The 14,148-nt window shown below is 39.7% G+C and overlaps 1 protein-coding gene across 2 annotated transcripts in view; it reads right to left on the minus strand.

Moving 5' to 3' along the window:
- The window catches only part of LOC115239030 (homeobox protein Hox-A1), a 24,307-nt gene extending 10,565 nt beyond the window's left edge, over positions 1-13,742 (minus strand). Inside the window, exons 1-2 of one of the 2 annotated variants that reach the window (XM_029813329.1) lie at positions 11,081-13,742; positions 8,232-8,750 (exon numbers count right to left, since the gene is read on the minus strand). In XM_029813329.1, the coding sequence (XP_029669189.1) occupies positions 8,272-8,750; positions 11,081-12,281 (1,680 nt within the window). In that variant the 5' untranslated portion in view covers positions 12,282-13,742 and the 3' untranslated portion in view covers positions 8,232-8,271. Of the gene's footprint in view, positions 1-8,231; positions 8,751-11,080 lie in introns of those variants that run through there. The other variant, XM_029813330.1, reaches the window with a different exon arrangement.
- Between the last annotated feature and the right edge of the window lie 406 nt (positions 13,743-14,148).

The raw sequence follows: 14,148 nt of genomic DNA on the forward strand, positions 1-14,148 counted from the left end.
CTCTTTCCCGCTCTATCCCCTGTAGCTTACCCCCGGAAAAATTACACTCTACCGGTCGCATGAATACCCTTGTGCCACAATGAAGGGCGGCAATGCGGTAGGTATCGCAGCGTATTTTGCTTTGCGTCGTTAACGGGTACAGATAATGGAGTAAAATGAATCACAGCACATTCTTACGATTTTTATATAATTTTAATTACAATAATAAAAAAATAATTGTATTCTTAAATTAATTAAAAATATCATTTATTTTAATATTTGATTTTATATCATTTGATAGTCTTCTTGTAATAACGCGCAGTAATTTGTACAAATGCAACAATTCATGATATCGTGTATAAGAATTTTATTCTTTGGCATGTGTGGTGATTGTTATGTAATACTTACAGAATTAATCATCTGAATATATTTAACTCTTTTTCCCGTCGAGCCGAGATCCGATCTCGTGCGCTACTCTTTCTCTTTTCTTTTTTTTTTAGAGTCGGCGAATCGCACGGTATCTCGGACTAACGAGTAACTACCCTCGTTAACTCTCGAGCGAAAGGTACGCTTAATTAAAACTGATTACTCGATCCGAGCTCCCGCAGGAACTTCACCTTCGTTTTTAGTCCTTTTTGTGCGTCGGTCGCCCAAACGCGTTACTCAAATGGATGACCCAAATGCTTCATATCACGATGGAAAAATAACGCGACGTATATATATTCTCTTTATGATAAAATATTTTTATTATATATTATATCACATACAATTATCATATATATTTTATTTTATAAAAATATTTTCTACTTTGATTAATAATTTAAGTTTTTCTGGCAGCTTCTTTCATTGTTATCGAAGATAAAATAAAGGATTAAAGATAAAGTAAAAGATTTAAAAAAATTAATAACTAGGAGACATTATTTGTTCGTTTCTTTTATCATCGAACTAGAGGCACTATTTTAACTCAGGATCCTATTTTTTGTCAAAAATAATTGACGATTCGTCTTTTACTCGAAGATGCATTGATCTCCGCTCATTCCGCTCTCACGTAAAATACATAGCTGTCGTGGACGCGGTTCTACGCTGGTCTACGTAGTAGCCGAAAATGGCCTCCCTCTAATGGGCAGCAATTACCCAATAGCGAATTGCAAATTGGAATTAGCGTCCTAAATCGGCGTGTATACCTCTAACCATGCCGCTGTACCCTCCGTCCGGCTTGCACCGCGCGCGCTCGTCGTCTCGAGGGGGATAGAGGAGGGGAAGACGGGGATGAATAGGGCGCGGAAGAGAGAGAGAGAGAGAGAGAGATAGAGGGAGGAGGGAGGTAGGGGAATGGTGAGCAAGCGAAGGGGTTGGTAACGACTTCGTTGGTGGTGCGTTCTCTCAGCTTTTGCTTCCGTGGCTGTGTTATAACCTGTCCGTTTATATGTGTGTATGAAAGAGCACTGTCATATGTGTTTGTCTGTGTATACGCGCGGGTGTCGTGTGCGCGTGTGTGCATCGCCGGCAAGCTCCGCCCGCGGTCCCCGGGGCCCCTTCGCCATGTTCCGCCCCCCGAATTATCTACCCCTCAGATCCGAGCTAAACGAATCTAGGCGAGTCGCTATCCGCCACCCTCTCGCCGTCCGACAACCACCCCCGATATGCCGGGGATGGTCGTAGACTGGGATGGAGCCGGACGAACGCAAGAGCAAGAGAGAGACGGCGATGGATAGATAAAGAGAGAGACAGAGAGAGAAAGAGGAAAGAGTAGAAAAGTTGGGCAAGTTTTATCAGGCTATTTTCCTTACCCGAAATGGCTGAATTTAATCCCGAACTCGGGCTCGCGAACTCGCCACAAATCACGCCATAAACATCCGCGATGTTACTTCTTATTTTTTCCGCGCGCGTTTCTACCGACTCGCCCGATTCGCCATCTTCTCGCATCGTCGCCGGATAGATGCAAGCTCCCCGCAAAAATCTCCGGATGGAGTGTCGGTGGACGCTGCTTTAACACTTACAATTAGTCAATTGTACTATAGTAACGAAGAAAACGAATTGATAATTTTTTAAAAGCGATAATAATTATATACTTTGACTGTGTGGTGTATGTAATTTAACAGTAGCTCTGGAAAATCTTTCATGAATCTTTAGCATGATAATTAATCTTCGATTGCGATCTTTGATCCTAGACGTCAAATAGGATATGTTGTATATTATGTTAACCGCGGATAGTTTTCTTTTTCATCATCAGAAATTTGTTTATCAAGAAAATACTTATTTTCATTTGGATAAGATTAAAAAACACTGATCCGCTGCATCGAAAATTAAACCGGTTGCCTGGTCAAGCTCGCAAAGAGTCAAAGGTGTTTTGCGGCCGAAAGGAGCTCAACCGTATGCGTCACGTATCGGACAGGTATCCGATGCACGCGTGCACACATAGGCGTATGATACACGTACACACACACGTAACTACGCGAATAGTATTACCAACAAGGCCCGTATATAGACACGGAATGGCGCGTTTGAGCGAGCGCGCGGGATGTTACACATCGGGTAACCAAGATCTGTTTGCTTGCGGACGGCCAAACTAGCTGGCAGCTAATTCAGAAACGCCATTACCACCTATACGCTTATAGGCGGACCTGATGCCGCCGCCGCCACCGGTTTCCAGCGTATATACCCATGTTCGTATACATTCTCTATACGTGCGTGCGTGCGTGCGGTCGCAAGAGCGAACGAGCGAGCGAGAGTGCATCGGTTTTCCCCAATTCTCTCCTCCGCCTCCGACTATCCGCGCTCGTCGTCCATGCTCCCTGCCACTCTCTCGCCGAGCTTTAATTCCGATCCGGAAACAACATCGACATCAGGTCGTCGTTGCGAGGTCGAACGAGAAGCCACTCGCTAACGACGCTGATTCGCCCGACGCCGACTACGTCGCCTCCGTTGAAACTGCTACCATTACGAATAAATACCACGTTACATGTGCGAAAAAATAATTATCGTCATCAGTTTCTGTTGTGTAAATCTGTTTCGCTGTTTTCTATCAGACACACAAATCATTTCTTCCTATTACATTTATGTAATTATCGTATTACAAATAATGCGATAGTTATTTTCAAAGTTTGTATGGACCTCTTTATATATAGCTTGAATATATATGTTTATTAGAGAAATAATTTTTATTGACTTTTATTGATCATGCGGATGAAATATTGATCAATGAATATTTTTTATTCGCGTATCAAAATATAATTTACATATAAATATAAAAAATAATAGTATTATATAAAATAATTAATAGATTCTCTTTTTCGTATTGGTTACTTATAACATATATGTATATGAATAATACTTATAATTTATGTATATAAGTAATTAAATATGAGATATATACAAATTTTTGAATATTTATTTCTCAGTAATTACATTTTATTTTATATTTTGGACTATTTTCCAAAGTCATAATTACATGTAAAATATGATTTTTTTTATTTGATTATTTTTATTGCGAAATTCTAATATTATTTTTTTAAATAATTAGATAATGATAAATTAATCTACTATTCCGGATTTTGTATATTTTGCACACCCTTTCTTTTCTTTATCTCTCATAAAAACTTTTTATCTCGTAATTTTAAATGAATACCCGATTAAATTTCCCTGGAAGTAGATAACGCGCCGATATCTCGTGCAATTAGCCGCGCAAACCTAGCTATCTCGAACACCATAAGCGCTGCGGTCGAATTAATAGGAATGCTGTAAATCCCGAACAAATAGGATTAATCCCCCGCAATCGGCGCGCCATATGTTAGAGTATAAAGTACAAAGGGCGACAGTAACGGCATGGTAAGAGCCGATAGAACTTCCTTCCGTTGTTTCGCGCAATTTAATTAGTCCTTTTTAATATTATTTTTAATTGTTTTTCTTCTTGTTACATGAATTATTATACGTCTCGAATCATTATTACACATATTTTTAGTATATTATTCCTATGATATATATTTATTACTTGATTATTATATATGTGATACATTTTAATTAATTATTATATTATATTATTGTTGTATGTATGTATATGTATAATATTATACGTGCATAATGTAATGGGCAAAGTGTGGAAAGCGGGTGGTTTTCTCTCGCGGATCTCCGTCGGAAACGCAAAATTGGCCGTTTAAACGGACTATAAGTCCGCGGAGTTGCCATGGGAACGGTATGGTGACAGAGCCGGTGGCAGCGGCGTGCCGGGACGTGGGAGGCTACGAAGGGGATGAATAGACGGATGAATGACGCACAATTAACTAATTAAATCATCCGCCAACCCCTCGCGCGCGCTCGCTCTCTCTGTCTCCCGAGTATCATCCCCCTTTTGTTGGTAGAGTTTCCGCCGCCATCTCCTCGTCATTGTTTCTCTCCGTTCGTATGGACGGCGGGACCGGGTCGAAAAAAAAGAGAAAAGAAAAAGAAGGAAAAAAAACGAGATTCCGGCCGTATCGTCACGCCGCTACCCTCACGGTTCGTCAAGTCGATTTAAGCCAAATTGCCGATCGAAATGCCCGTGAAGAATCGAATCCTCCTTAATTGCGGTTTCTTGAGGGGTATCTTTCAGTTTTCTTTGACCGAACGTCATCGATTTGGTGAAAATACGACGGCGTACATTCTAGTTCCACGAATATTGAATTAATAATATTGATATACTTTATTTGGACATATATTCGGCTGATTGAAAACGAAACGGTTGGATGGATCAATATGTGACCAAGATCAATTTTTTTTTTTTTTTTTTTTTTTTGGGAACGGGGCGGGGAAAAAAAGCAATGTCGGTTTTGGTTAGGCTAGGCAAGGCAATGTCGGTTTTGGTTAGGCTAGGCAAGGCAATGTCGGTTTTGGTTAGGCTAGGCAAGGCAATGTCGGTTTTGGTTAGGCTAGGCAAGGCAATGTCGGTTTTGGTTAGGCTAGGCAAGGCAATGTCGGTTTTGGTTAGGCTAGGCAAGGCAATGTCGGTTTTGGTTAGGCTAGGCAAGGCAATGTCGGTTTTGGTTAGGCTAGGCAAGGCAATGTCGGTTTTGGTTAGGCTAGGCAAGGCAATGTCGGTTTTGGTTAGGCTAGGCAAGGCAATGTCGGTTTTGGTTAGGCTAGGCAAGGCAATGTCGGTTTTGGTTAGGCTAGGCAAGGCAATGTCGGTTTTGGTTAGGCTAGGCAAGGCAATGTCGGTTTTGGTTAGGCTAGGCAAGGCAATGTCGGTTTTGGTTAGGCTAGGCAAGGCAATGTCGGTTTTGGTTAGGCTAGGCAAGGCAATGTCGGTTTTGGTTAGGCTAGGCAAGGCAATGTCGGTTTTGGTTAGGCTAGGCAAGGCAATGTCGGTTTTGGTTAGGCTAGGCAAGGCAATGTCGGTTTTGGTTAGGCTAGGCAAGGCAATGTCGGTTTTGGTTAGGCTAGGCAAGGCAATGTCGGTTTTGGTTAGGCTAGGCAAGGCAATGTCGGTTTTGGTTAGGCTAGGCAAGGCAATGTCGGTTTTGGTTAGGCTAGGCAAGGCAATGTCGGTTTTGGTTAGGCTAGGCAAGGCAATGTCGGTTTTGGTTAGGCTAGGCAAGGCAATGTCGGTTTTGGTTAGGCTAGGCAAGGCAATGTCGGTTTTGGTTAGGCTAGGCAAGGCAATGTCGGTTTTGGTTAGGCTAGGCAAGGCAATGTCGGTTTTGGTTAGGCTAGGCAAGGCAATGTCGGTTTTGGTTAGGCTAGGCAAGGCAATGTCGGTTTTGGTTAGGCTAGGCAAGGCAATGTCGGTTTTGGTTAGGCTAGGCAAGGCAATGTCGGTTTTGGTTAGGCTAGGCAAGGCATTTAGAGAACATGGGTCGTAGATGAAATATAACAATCAAAATTCTTTACACATTTTATTTTAAGAAAAATATTAACACCACAATTATTTAACGCCATATCGCATTAAGATTAAATTTCAATTCATTACAATTCATACTTGATCAATATATTTTGTGCCTTTGTGTAATAATAGTTTATCCCGTATCAAGACAAGTATGTATTAAAACTAATGGATGCAAAACATTAATTTTTTATATCCTACTACTATTTATATATTTTACATTATTAATTTAATCATCGTGAAAGTAGAACAGTTTTATCAATTTTTGGCAAATAATTTTTTGCAAATACGTAAAATTTATGGCGATAAATATAAAAGCGCGTACATAATTAGCATAAAAGAGTTTGTCAAAGTATATATTGTTCATTTTCATAAAATATTTAATTTTACTGTGCGATCTCTCATTGCGGCATCAAAAAGAAATGGCAATGCTGTTTTTTTTTTTCGACACCCTTCGACGGCAAATACCGCCTTTAATTTCGTTTGCACCCTCTACTCTAAGAGCTCCCCATTAACTTGAAAAAATATCTTCACAGACCATCGGCCATTAGAAAGGAATTCGTAACTCGATTTACATTTACGCGAAAGAGATTTTGCAAAAAAAGAAAGAGAGAGAGAGAGATATATATATACTGTGCATGTGCTTATATGTAGACAAATATTATCACTCTATTGACGTTTTTGCACTGAGAAAAAAAGATAGAATCAAATCACATAAACTAATATAATGCATGTTCATATTTATTTAACATTTATATTTTAAATTCTATAACTTACTGTCATTGAAAATTGTAATGTAACATAGATAACATTGCGAAATAAGAAGCGCCCAGACGCATAAAATAAAACGTCAGCGCGAAAATTTTACATTTTCATAATCGGCAAATCAAACATTCGCCATCATTAAATTATTGTCGTAAAATATGTAAAGTACAATGCTGAAAATAAAAATCACCGCGCTACCAGTTTTATCGAACGCGAGATTTATCACGCCCTCCGCTATTATTTATGTATTTACCGTTGATATCGATATCTGCAATTAATATTATTAAAACGCTTAAGGATTTTCTCAACGCGCGCTCATATCATGTAAAAAGGCTATAAATTTACGATGAATAATTTATTCCTTCCCGGTATGTGCTCGGCGGGGACAGTAATTATTACAATTGCATTTCAACTCGCGCGAACAATTAATCATCGTCGGCGTGTCCATGTGACTGTCACCATCGGAAAATCGATGATTGTTTCACACGTTAATGCAGAAGTCAACTATCGACTGATGTCGATTGTTGCTGATTGACATATATATGCGACGATTAAAAAAATTTAGAACTAAATCGAAGAGAAAAGTTATCTTTAATTTTATTCTATTCTATTATTTTATTAGAAATTTTATAAGAAAAATAATACAACTGTATTTTTTCAATTTTTGGGTATCTCTTGCCAATCATAAAAGAATAATCAAGCTATGTTCTTTATATTTTTCTTCTTCTTTCCTCTTTCTTCTTTTTTTCGACCAGATGATTTTTGAATTAACAATGAATTATTTTTCGATAATACCCAATCTTAAAGTTTCTCGAGATAATTTTTGAATATATAATATTCAGTTCTAGTAAAATTTTGATTAAGAAGCGATATGCAATTTCAAAGTTAAATGATCTGTTTTCAAGATATACTGCTCGTGTACATATGTACACACATTCCCGATATAATTTTAGTAATATAATTATTATAGTAACGATGAAGTTTCGCCATCTCAATGGCCATTTCCATTCGACAGCGGCAATCGATGGCCGCAGAATCGCGCTAATTAGAGCGGCCGCGATGCGGGCCATCCGTTCGTAACGCGATATGGATAACTATCTGGCGACCGGGCGCTGATGTGGGGTTTGGGACGCGGTGGGGCGGCGGTACCGCTCGGGCACGGGGTACATCGTGCAATACGCGGGCCCCGACACGTGCACACATCCCGTTTATAGCGCGCTAGTTAAATTTCGATACGCCGTTACGCGCGGCTCGGGATAGATGAAACATGATGTTGTCGTTGCGTCGCCGCGCGCGGGCATAACGCGCGACAAATATTCCGCAAATAAAAGCTGGCATTCCTCCTCCTTCCCCTTGCCCCTCGATTACCGCTCTTGCCCCCTGGTCCTCTGCCTCCCCCTTTCCTCCCTCGTTATTTACAAAACGTCGCGCGGGGGTGGTGCCGTCGGCAATTTTTAACAAGTCGAGCCGTGTATCCCACCGACGATGGCCTCCATGCGAGGGGGGGAAGGCGGAAGGCTTAGGGGGAGAAGGGGAGGTCGATGTATTCGAAGCGCGTTTTATTTCGTGCCACGCGCATGTGCGCTCTGTCTCTCTCTTTTTTTTTTTCGTTTTTCTTTTTTTGCGCTTGTTTTACGCCACCGCTCGATTTTTTTTTTCGTCTTTTTTGGTCAACGCTGGATTGCTCGGCAACTACCAATCAGGATCATCTGACAGGAAATACCCCGCGCACCCGCCACTTGTGTCCGCGGCATCCCCGCTGCCCTTCCGCCTCTCATTTTTGCTTCCCTTCGTTTCTCCCCTGTGCCCCGCCGTTCTGCCGCCGCCGCCATCGCCATACGTTCACTGACCAATTTGTTCGATAAAAGCCCTCGACTGATTGGCCTGACAACGCGGCCACGGCTCTTTTTTCCGAGCGTGAAATTTACCGTGGTAACCAAGTCCCTTGTTGCACTTCCTCCCCCCTTTCCCTCATGTCTGAATCCTTTGCTTTTCAAGTTCCTCCGCCGCCACTTAGTTAGTCCCCTTTTCTTTCCTCTCGCCTTCGCCTTTTTCTTCTTTGTATTTTTCAGACAGTTCTGTGATTCGTGGCAAGATTTGCGAATTAGTTGGCAGCGATGCAGTTCTTCTTCTTCGTAAGTAGAGGATTCTAAAGGCAAGGGGCGAAGAGATGCATTTTTAGATCTCCTCTTATTTGTTCAGAAAGAATTGCGAAAGATTAATTAAAAAATTGTAAAATTATCTTATTAAATAAAATGTAATTCGAAAGAAAATATAAAGAAAAGTGAGATTTTTTATTTACAGTAGTGGGAATATTTGTCGTGTTGTATAAGTGTGTTTTTGATTTGTGTGTTTAAACGGTAGATTTTCTTTTTAATCAACAAAAAAAAAAAGGAAAATAAAAATTTTGAACATTTTATTCACGCGAGATTAAATATAGATAAATTTAAATAATTGTGTATGTGTGATATCTCATTTTATGATATCCTTCTAATATTTTGCGTTACAAATATGTATATATATATATTTTTTTACAAATTGGAGAAACCATATTTTTTCAAAGTTACGAGCGAATATCGCTGTGTTATCGAGATCGTAAAATTTGAGTAGTCGGCCAATATGGTCTATTGGAGCGGTACATTAGACACGTAAACATGTACTATCTGCTCATCGTAACGGCAATCTGTCTTTCGACGTTGCCTCTCACTTTCGAGTTAATAGCTAGTAATAGCCGTTGAGAGCTAACATAACACGACCTCCCACGCATGAGTTACAGTCGATATCATCCGACGCGATCCACTCACCTACGCAAGGGATTTCGATTTTGCGCAATACATTTCCCTCTTTGATAAATTTGAATATATCTTTTTTTACAAAGATTTGATTGCAAAGTCATTAATCAATGTCATTGGATATTTTTACTAATCGAATCGCGAATTAAATTTTGCAAATTAAATTGTCAAATAAATCCTACTGGATATTTTCGGAAAAAAATAAAACCCCGTTATCTGTTTACATTCGCGAGACTTAATTCACAGACATTGTTTAATTCCCTGATGGATTAAGAAACTCGATAATTAAGAGTGGTTTTAAATTCTTATTAAGAGATTCGTGACTTCAAAATCGATTATAAATATATTTTTTAGTTGGATTTTCTCTCGCCTCTATTCTCGCACTATCTCGCACATTGTTTGTTACCGATTCGCGATCAGCGATAAAATCGCAATCAGCATATTTTTTTCTGGGATTGGCATCGCGTCACTGTCGACTTAAGAAAAAACGATTTATGAGTATCATTATCGATTGTAACGATCTTTATCGGTTGCGTTCTCAATTTCCTTGCAAATTATTATCAAATCATTAATTTATCAGGCATTCAAAAAGGATTAACGGTTTTAACGTGAAGGTCGAGTCGCGCTTCTTACAAAGACTATGTTAATACTTGCAATCCTTGCAATCTTATTCTCGATTATGATAAAAATCGCACAGCCCGCATATCGAGTTTGGAAATCTCTAATTTCTAAAATTAAATTTAATTAATATCTAACATATATCACAAACATATGTCACATCTCAAATAAAAACGATAAAACTTTCTATATAATTAATTAAATTTCTTTTTTTTTGTGTTTTCGTATATTGTAAAAGAGAATTTACAGAAATATTATAGGTATATATAAAATCAAATTTTTTTATTTTATTATGCTGTTTCATAAAGAGAAATTTAAAATTGGTGTCATTGATGTCATCATTCTTGTAATTAACCATTATCAAAAATTTATGATGTGTTATTATTTATTTATATGTCGCTATTTTCTGACTTTATATATACTATTTTAATTCAAAGGCTCATATAAATGATATCTTATCATATAATAGCAGAATTAAACTTGTTTTATTTTTTATAGTGATGATAATTATCGCAATCTTTACCACAGATATCACGCGATTAATTGCTTGTATCGTTCTTTGGCGCAGCGATCGTAATGATATTATTCAATTAATTAGACGCATCAGCGTTTGGTTGATAAGACCAGTTCGATCGGAATGATTTATGCTTAGGAATGCAATCCGTATTCCGGCTTGCCGTGTTTAGTCAGATTTATAATCCATATTTAACAATTTTAAACGTTAGATTATAAAGTTAATTACAAAGATAATTATTATAATCATATTAAATAATCCTAATAATAATTTAATTTTTTTAAATTAATAATTTTATCAATATTATCTTTAAGTTCTTATTAAGTATATTTCAAATTTTTCTTTTTAAATAAGATAAGATTTTTAAAACCAATATTCACGAAATTTCAAACGTAATAACAAAACTTTTTTACTTTCGCGAAATGCATCTCTTTTCTATACCATAGATATCAAGAGCTGCAAATGGTTGCAGGTCAATATCGATGCATAACCAAAATTAAGATATCCTAAACAGCCATTATTAATTAATCGGATTAATCGTGTCAATCCACTCACCGGCTAAATCCGCGGGTAATCTGGGATATAACATGCCGGTCCGGGCGAACCACTCGAGCTGGAGTGGATGAATGTGATGCTGCTGAGGATGAGGCCCTCCGGATTGGGGATGGCTGACTGGCTGACCCTCCTTGTGTATCGAGTGGAAAGCACTGCCGCTGGCCGGATGATAGTACAATCCTCCTGGATGGATAAGTGGTCCCGCGGGATGCAGTAGAAGGCCCTGATTCTGCCTGACCATCGCCGCGCTCACGCCGTAAGGCCCAGACGCGAGACTCTGATGGCCCAGGATGCCGTTACTGGACGGATCTTCCGAGCCGGGAGATATAGGAGGACTGGAAGCGGCACTGTGACTCGCGTTGCTTCCGGGACTGGCGCTTCCGGTCCGCGTCGGATCCACGTCGACGGACGTGTCGTCCTCGACGTTCTCCAGCCGGTCGTTCCGGTAGTTGCTGGTCCCCGTTTCGGGCCTGAACTGGCCTCTTTGGACAGATACGCCGGATTCGCCGGTATGGAGACCGAGAACGGTCTCGCGACTGGCGGAATGTCTCTCTCGAGCCTCCAGACTGGGCGATTCGGACTCATGATGCTGAATGAAAGGATTTAAGGGATTTCCCAAGGTTGTTCTTTGATCTCCAGGACATCTTATGGCGCCGGGGGATTCCCGTTCTTGAATACCGCTAAGATTTAGACTATCGGATTGGATCCCGTGGCTTCTGGAGAACGCTTTCTGTCGATCAGCCGATGACTGCTCTATTTCATTTTGCTTCGTGGCGCGACCGAGAAGCGCGTCGATGCAGAAGGACGTTTTGCCAATGGAGCTGCTATGCTGATTAGGCGAGCTGAGAATGTAGTTTTGCGGCGAGGACGTTCTTCCGGGGGAGGTTTCCGACTCGCGGCAACGATTTGTCGCTATTTCGTCGCTAAAACATTTTCTAGAAGGGTTCTCCGAGTCTTGAAAGAAACGTTTGTTTCCAGCGTCATCGTGATACCTGATTACTCTATCTTCCGTCACGTCCGGTGATCTAGCACCCACGAAACGCACTTCCTCGAGCGATCTCACTCGACTGTTCAGCGGCGATCTGGCGTCCTCCGATCTAGGCGAAGATCCGGAATCTTGGAGTCTCTGTTGTAAATTGTAAAGATGTCGAGGATGCAAATCTTCTGAGACCATCTGCGCGTTGTAATGCATAGCTGCCATATCCTGCGATCACTGTAGATCTCTAACACATACTTCCTGGTGAGATTGTCTTTTTAATATCAACACTAATCGGAACTAGATGCTTTGGTGTCCACTTGTAATTGATATAATGATGTTTTCTACCGACACTGATTCGAACGAGTCATAGATCAAACTGCTTAAAAGATCAATGACGATTGAACAATGAAGACATATCAGAATGATTCTTAAAACAAACACTGATGCAAACTAGCTCTAGTTACGATAAAGTCTTCATCCGATCATTTCTTAAACTGATCGATTATTGACGATATTTACTGTAGATGATGTATCTGTGTGTATTTCAATGACGCTTTGCACAGTTTCGTAAATTGTCACGTGAATGTCATTGGAGCAATCGGTAACCGATTCATAGATCGGTCATCCGCACTCGATGATCGATAACCGCCTCTCGATCGATCCCACGATTATATCACGATCTCTACACGAGGCCGACGACACGAGCAGGCGGCTCGGTGTCGCGTCGCAAAGTGACGTTGCGGATGACCGCGTGTCCACCGAAAAAGCTTCCCCACTAGATGGAATCGTTGCAGCTGGTTCTGACTACGCCCATCGTGGATCGGGCGTGTCCGAGAGCTACACCCACCAGATCCTTCGGCGAGAATGAGACAGAGCGAGGCATTTCCCTCGGATGCGACGGGGATGGTGATGCCACCCTAGACGGTGAATTTCCCCCTCGACCAATCAGAAGTCGTTTGAGGCACCGACGTGAGACAGAGATGCACAGATGCTCGCCACGTGACCGTGGAAGTCGGAAGAAGAGGCAAATAGGCGTGAAGATGTGGTGAGGGTGCGAGCGGATGGACGATTCCGCGGCGTCTTCTTGGGGATTCTTGGTGCGTCGCGCGGTAGTTACCGGAGACTGTATTGTAATCGATATTATCGCATCATTAATTTAACTGTGACTCAAGTCCGATGATTGTCCACTGAGTCTGACTCGTGAAATTGTTCAGCTGGAAGATGGTGGTGAAATTGGTCAAATTGTCAACGAGACATTTCGTTTTCTCTCAGAAATCTTCTTGTGTCACGTAATCTACAATACGATAACTCGTAATACGGTACTTTATTTATAATTTGTTGTCATTAAATTTGTTTTTTTAACGGTTTCTATAATATTAAGAAAATAAAAAGTAGAAACTGAGATCTTCGATTATAGGGGATGAAATTATTCGTAAATCTCATTGGAGACTGATATATTTCTTTTGTGCCGTTTACACACACATACAGTCAAACCTTCTTTTCGATTCTTATAGTATATTTCAGAAAATTAATCCTCCGAATTATTAGAATAAAATTCGATGATTGTTAATAATTCCTTTCTTATTTCATTTTCGTATCTTTTGCAAGTTTTCTTATTTTATGAATTAATATATCTCTAATTATATGACAGATGTCTTTCTGTCACATTTATCTTTCAAACCTTAATTATTGACTAACCTCATGTGTATAAAATAAAAAGTAAATGTTTAAAATATTTATAATATTCAGATATGTATTTACAATATATTACACACAAAAATTTCTTATCATCATATCTATATACATATATAATAACAAGAAATGTTTGATATATTGTAAATGCATATCTGAGTATTACTTATATATACATATATTTATATTTATATATACAAATCATTGGAATTAGTTATAGTATCCAATCGATTATCTAAATATATATAGTTACACAACTCATTGGGATTATTTATAGTATGCAGTCGATTATCTAAAAAATGTGTAATCGACGAATCAGAGATATACGTATTAGTAGATGTCTGTTACACAGATAGCATCGCGCAATACAATGAAATATTATATCAATAATACGTCG

The sequence above is a fragment of the Formica exsecta genome, unplaced genomic scaffold (assembly GCF_003651465.1).
Source record: "Formica exsecta isolate Colony F162 unplaced genomic scaffold, ASM365146v1 scaffold363, whole genome shotgun sequence".
Taxonomy (NCBI): Eukaryota; Metazoa; Arthropoda; class Insecta; order Hymenoptera; family Formicidae; genus Formica; species Formica exsecta.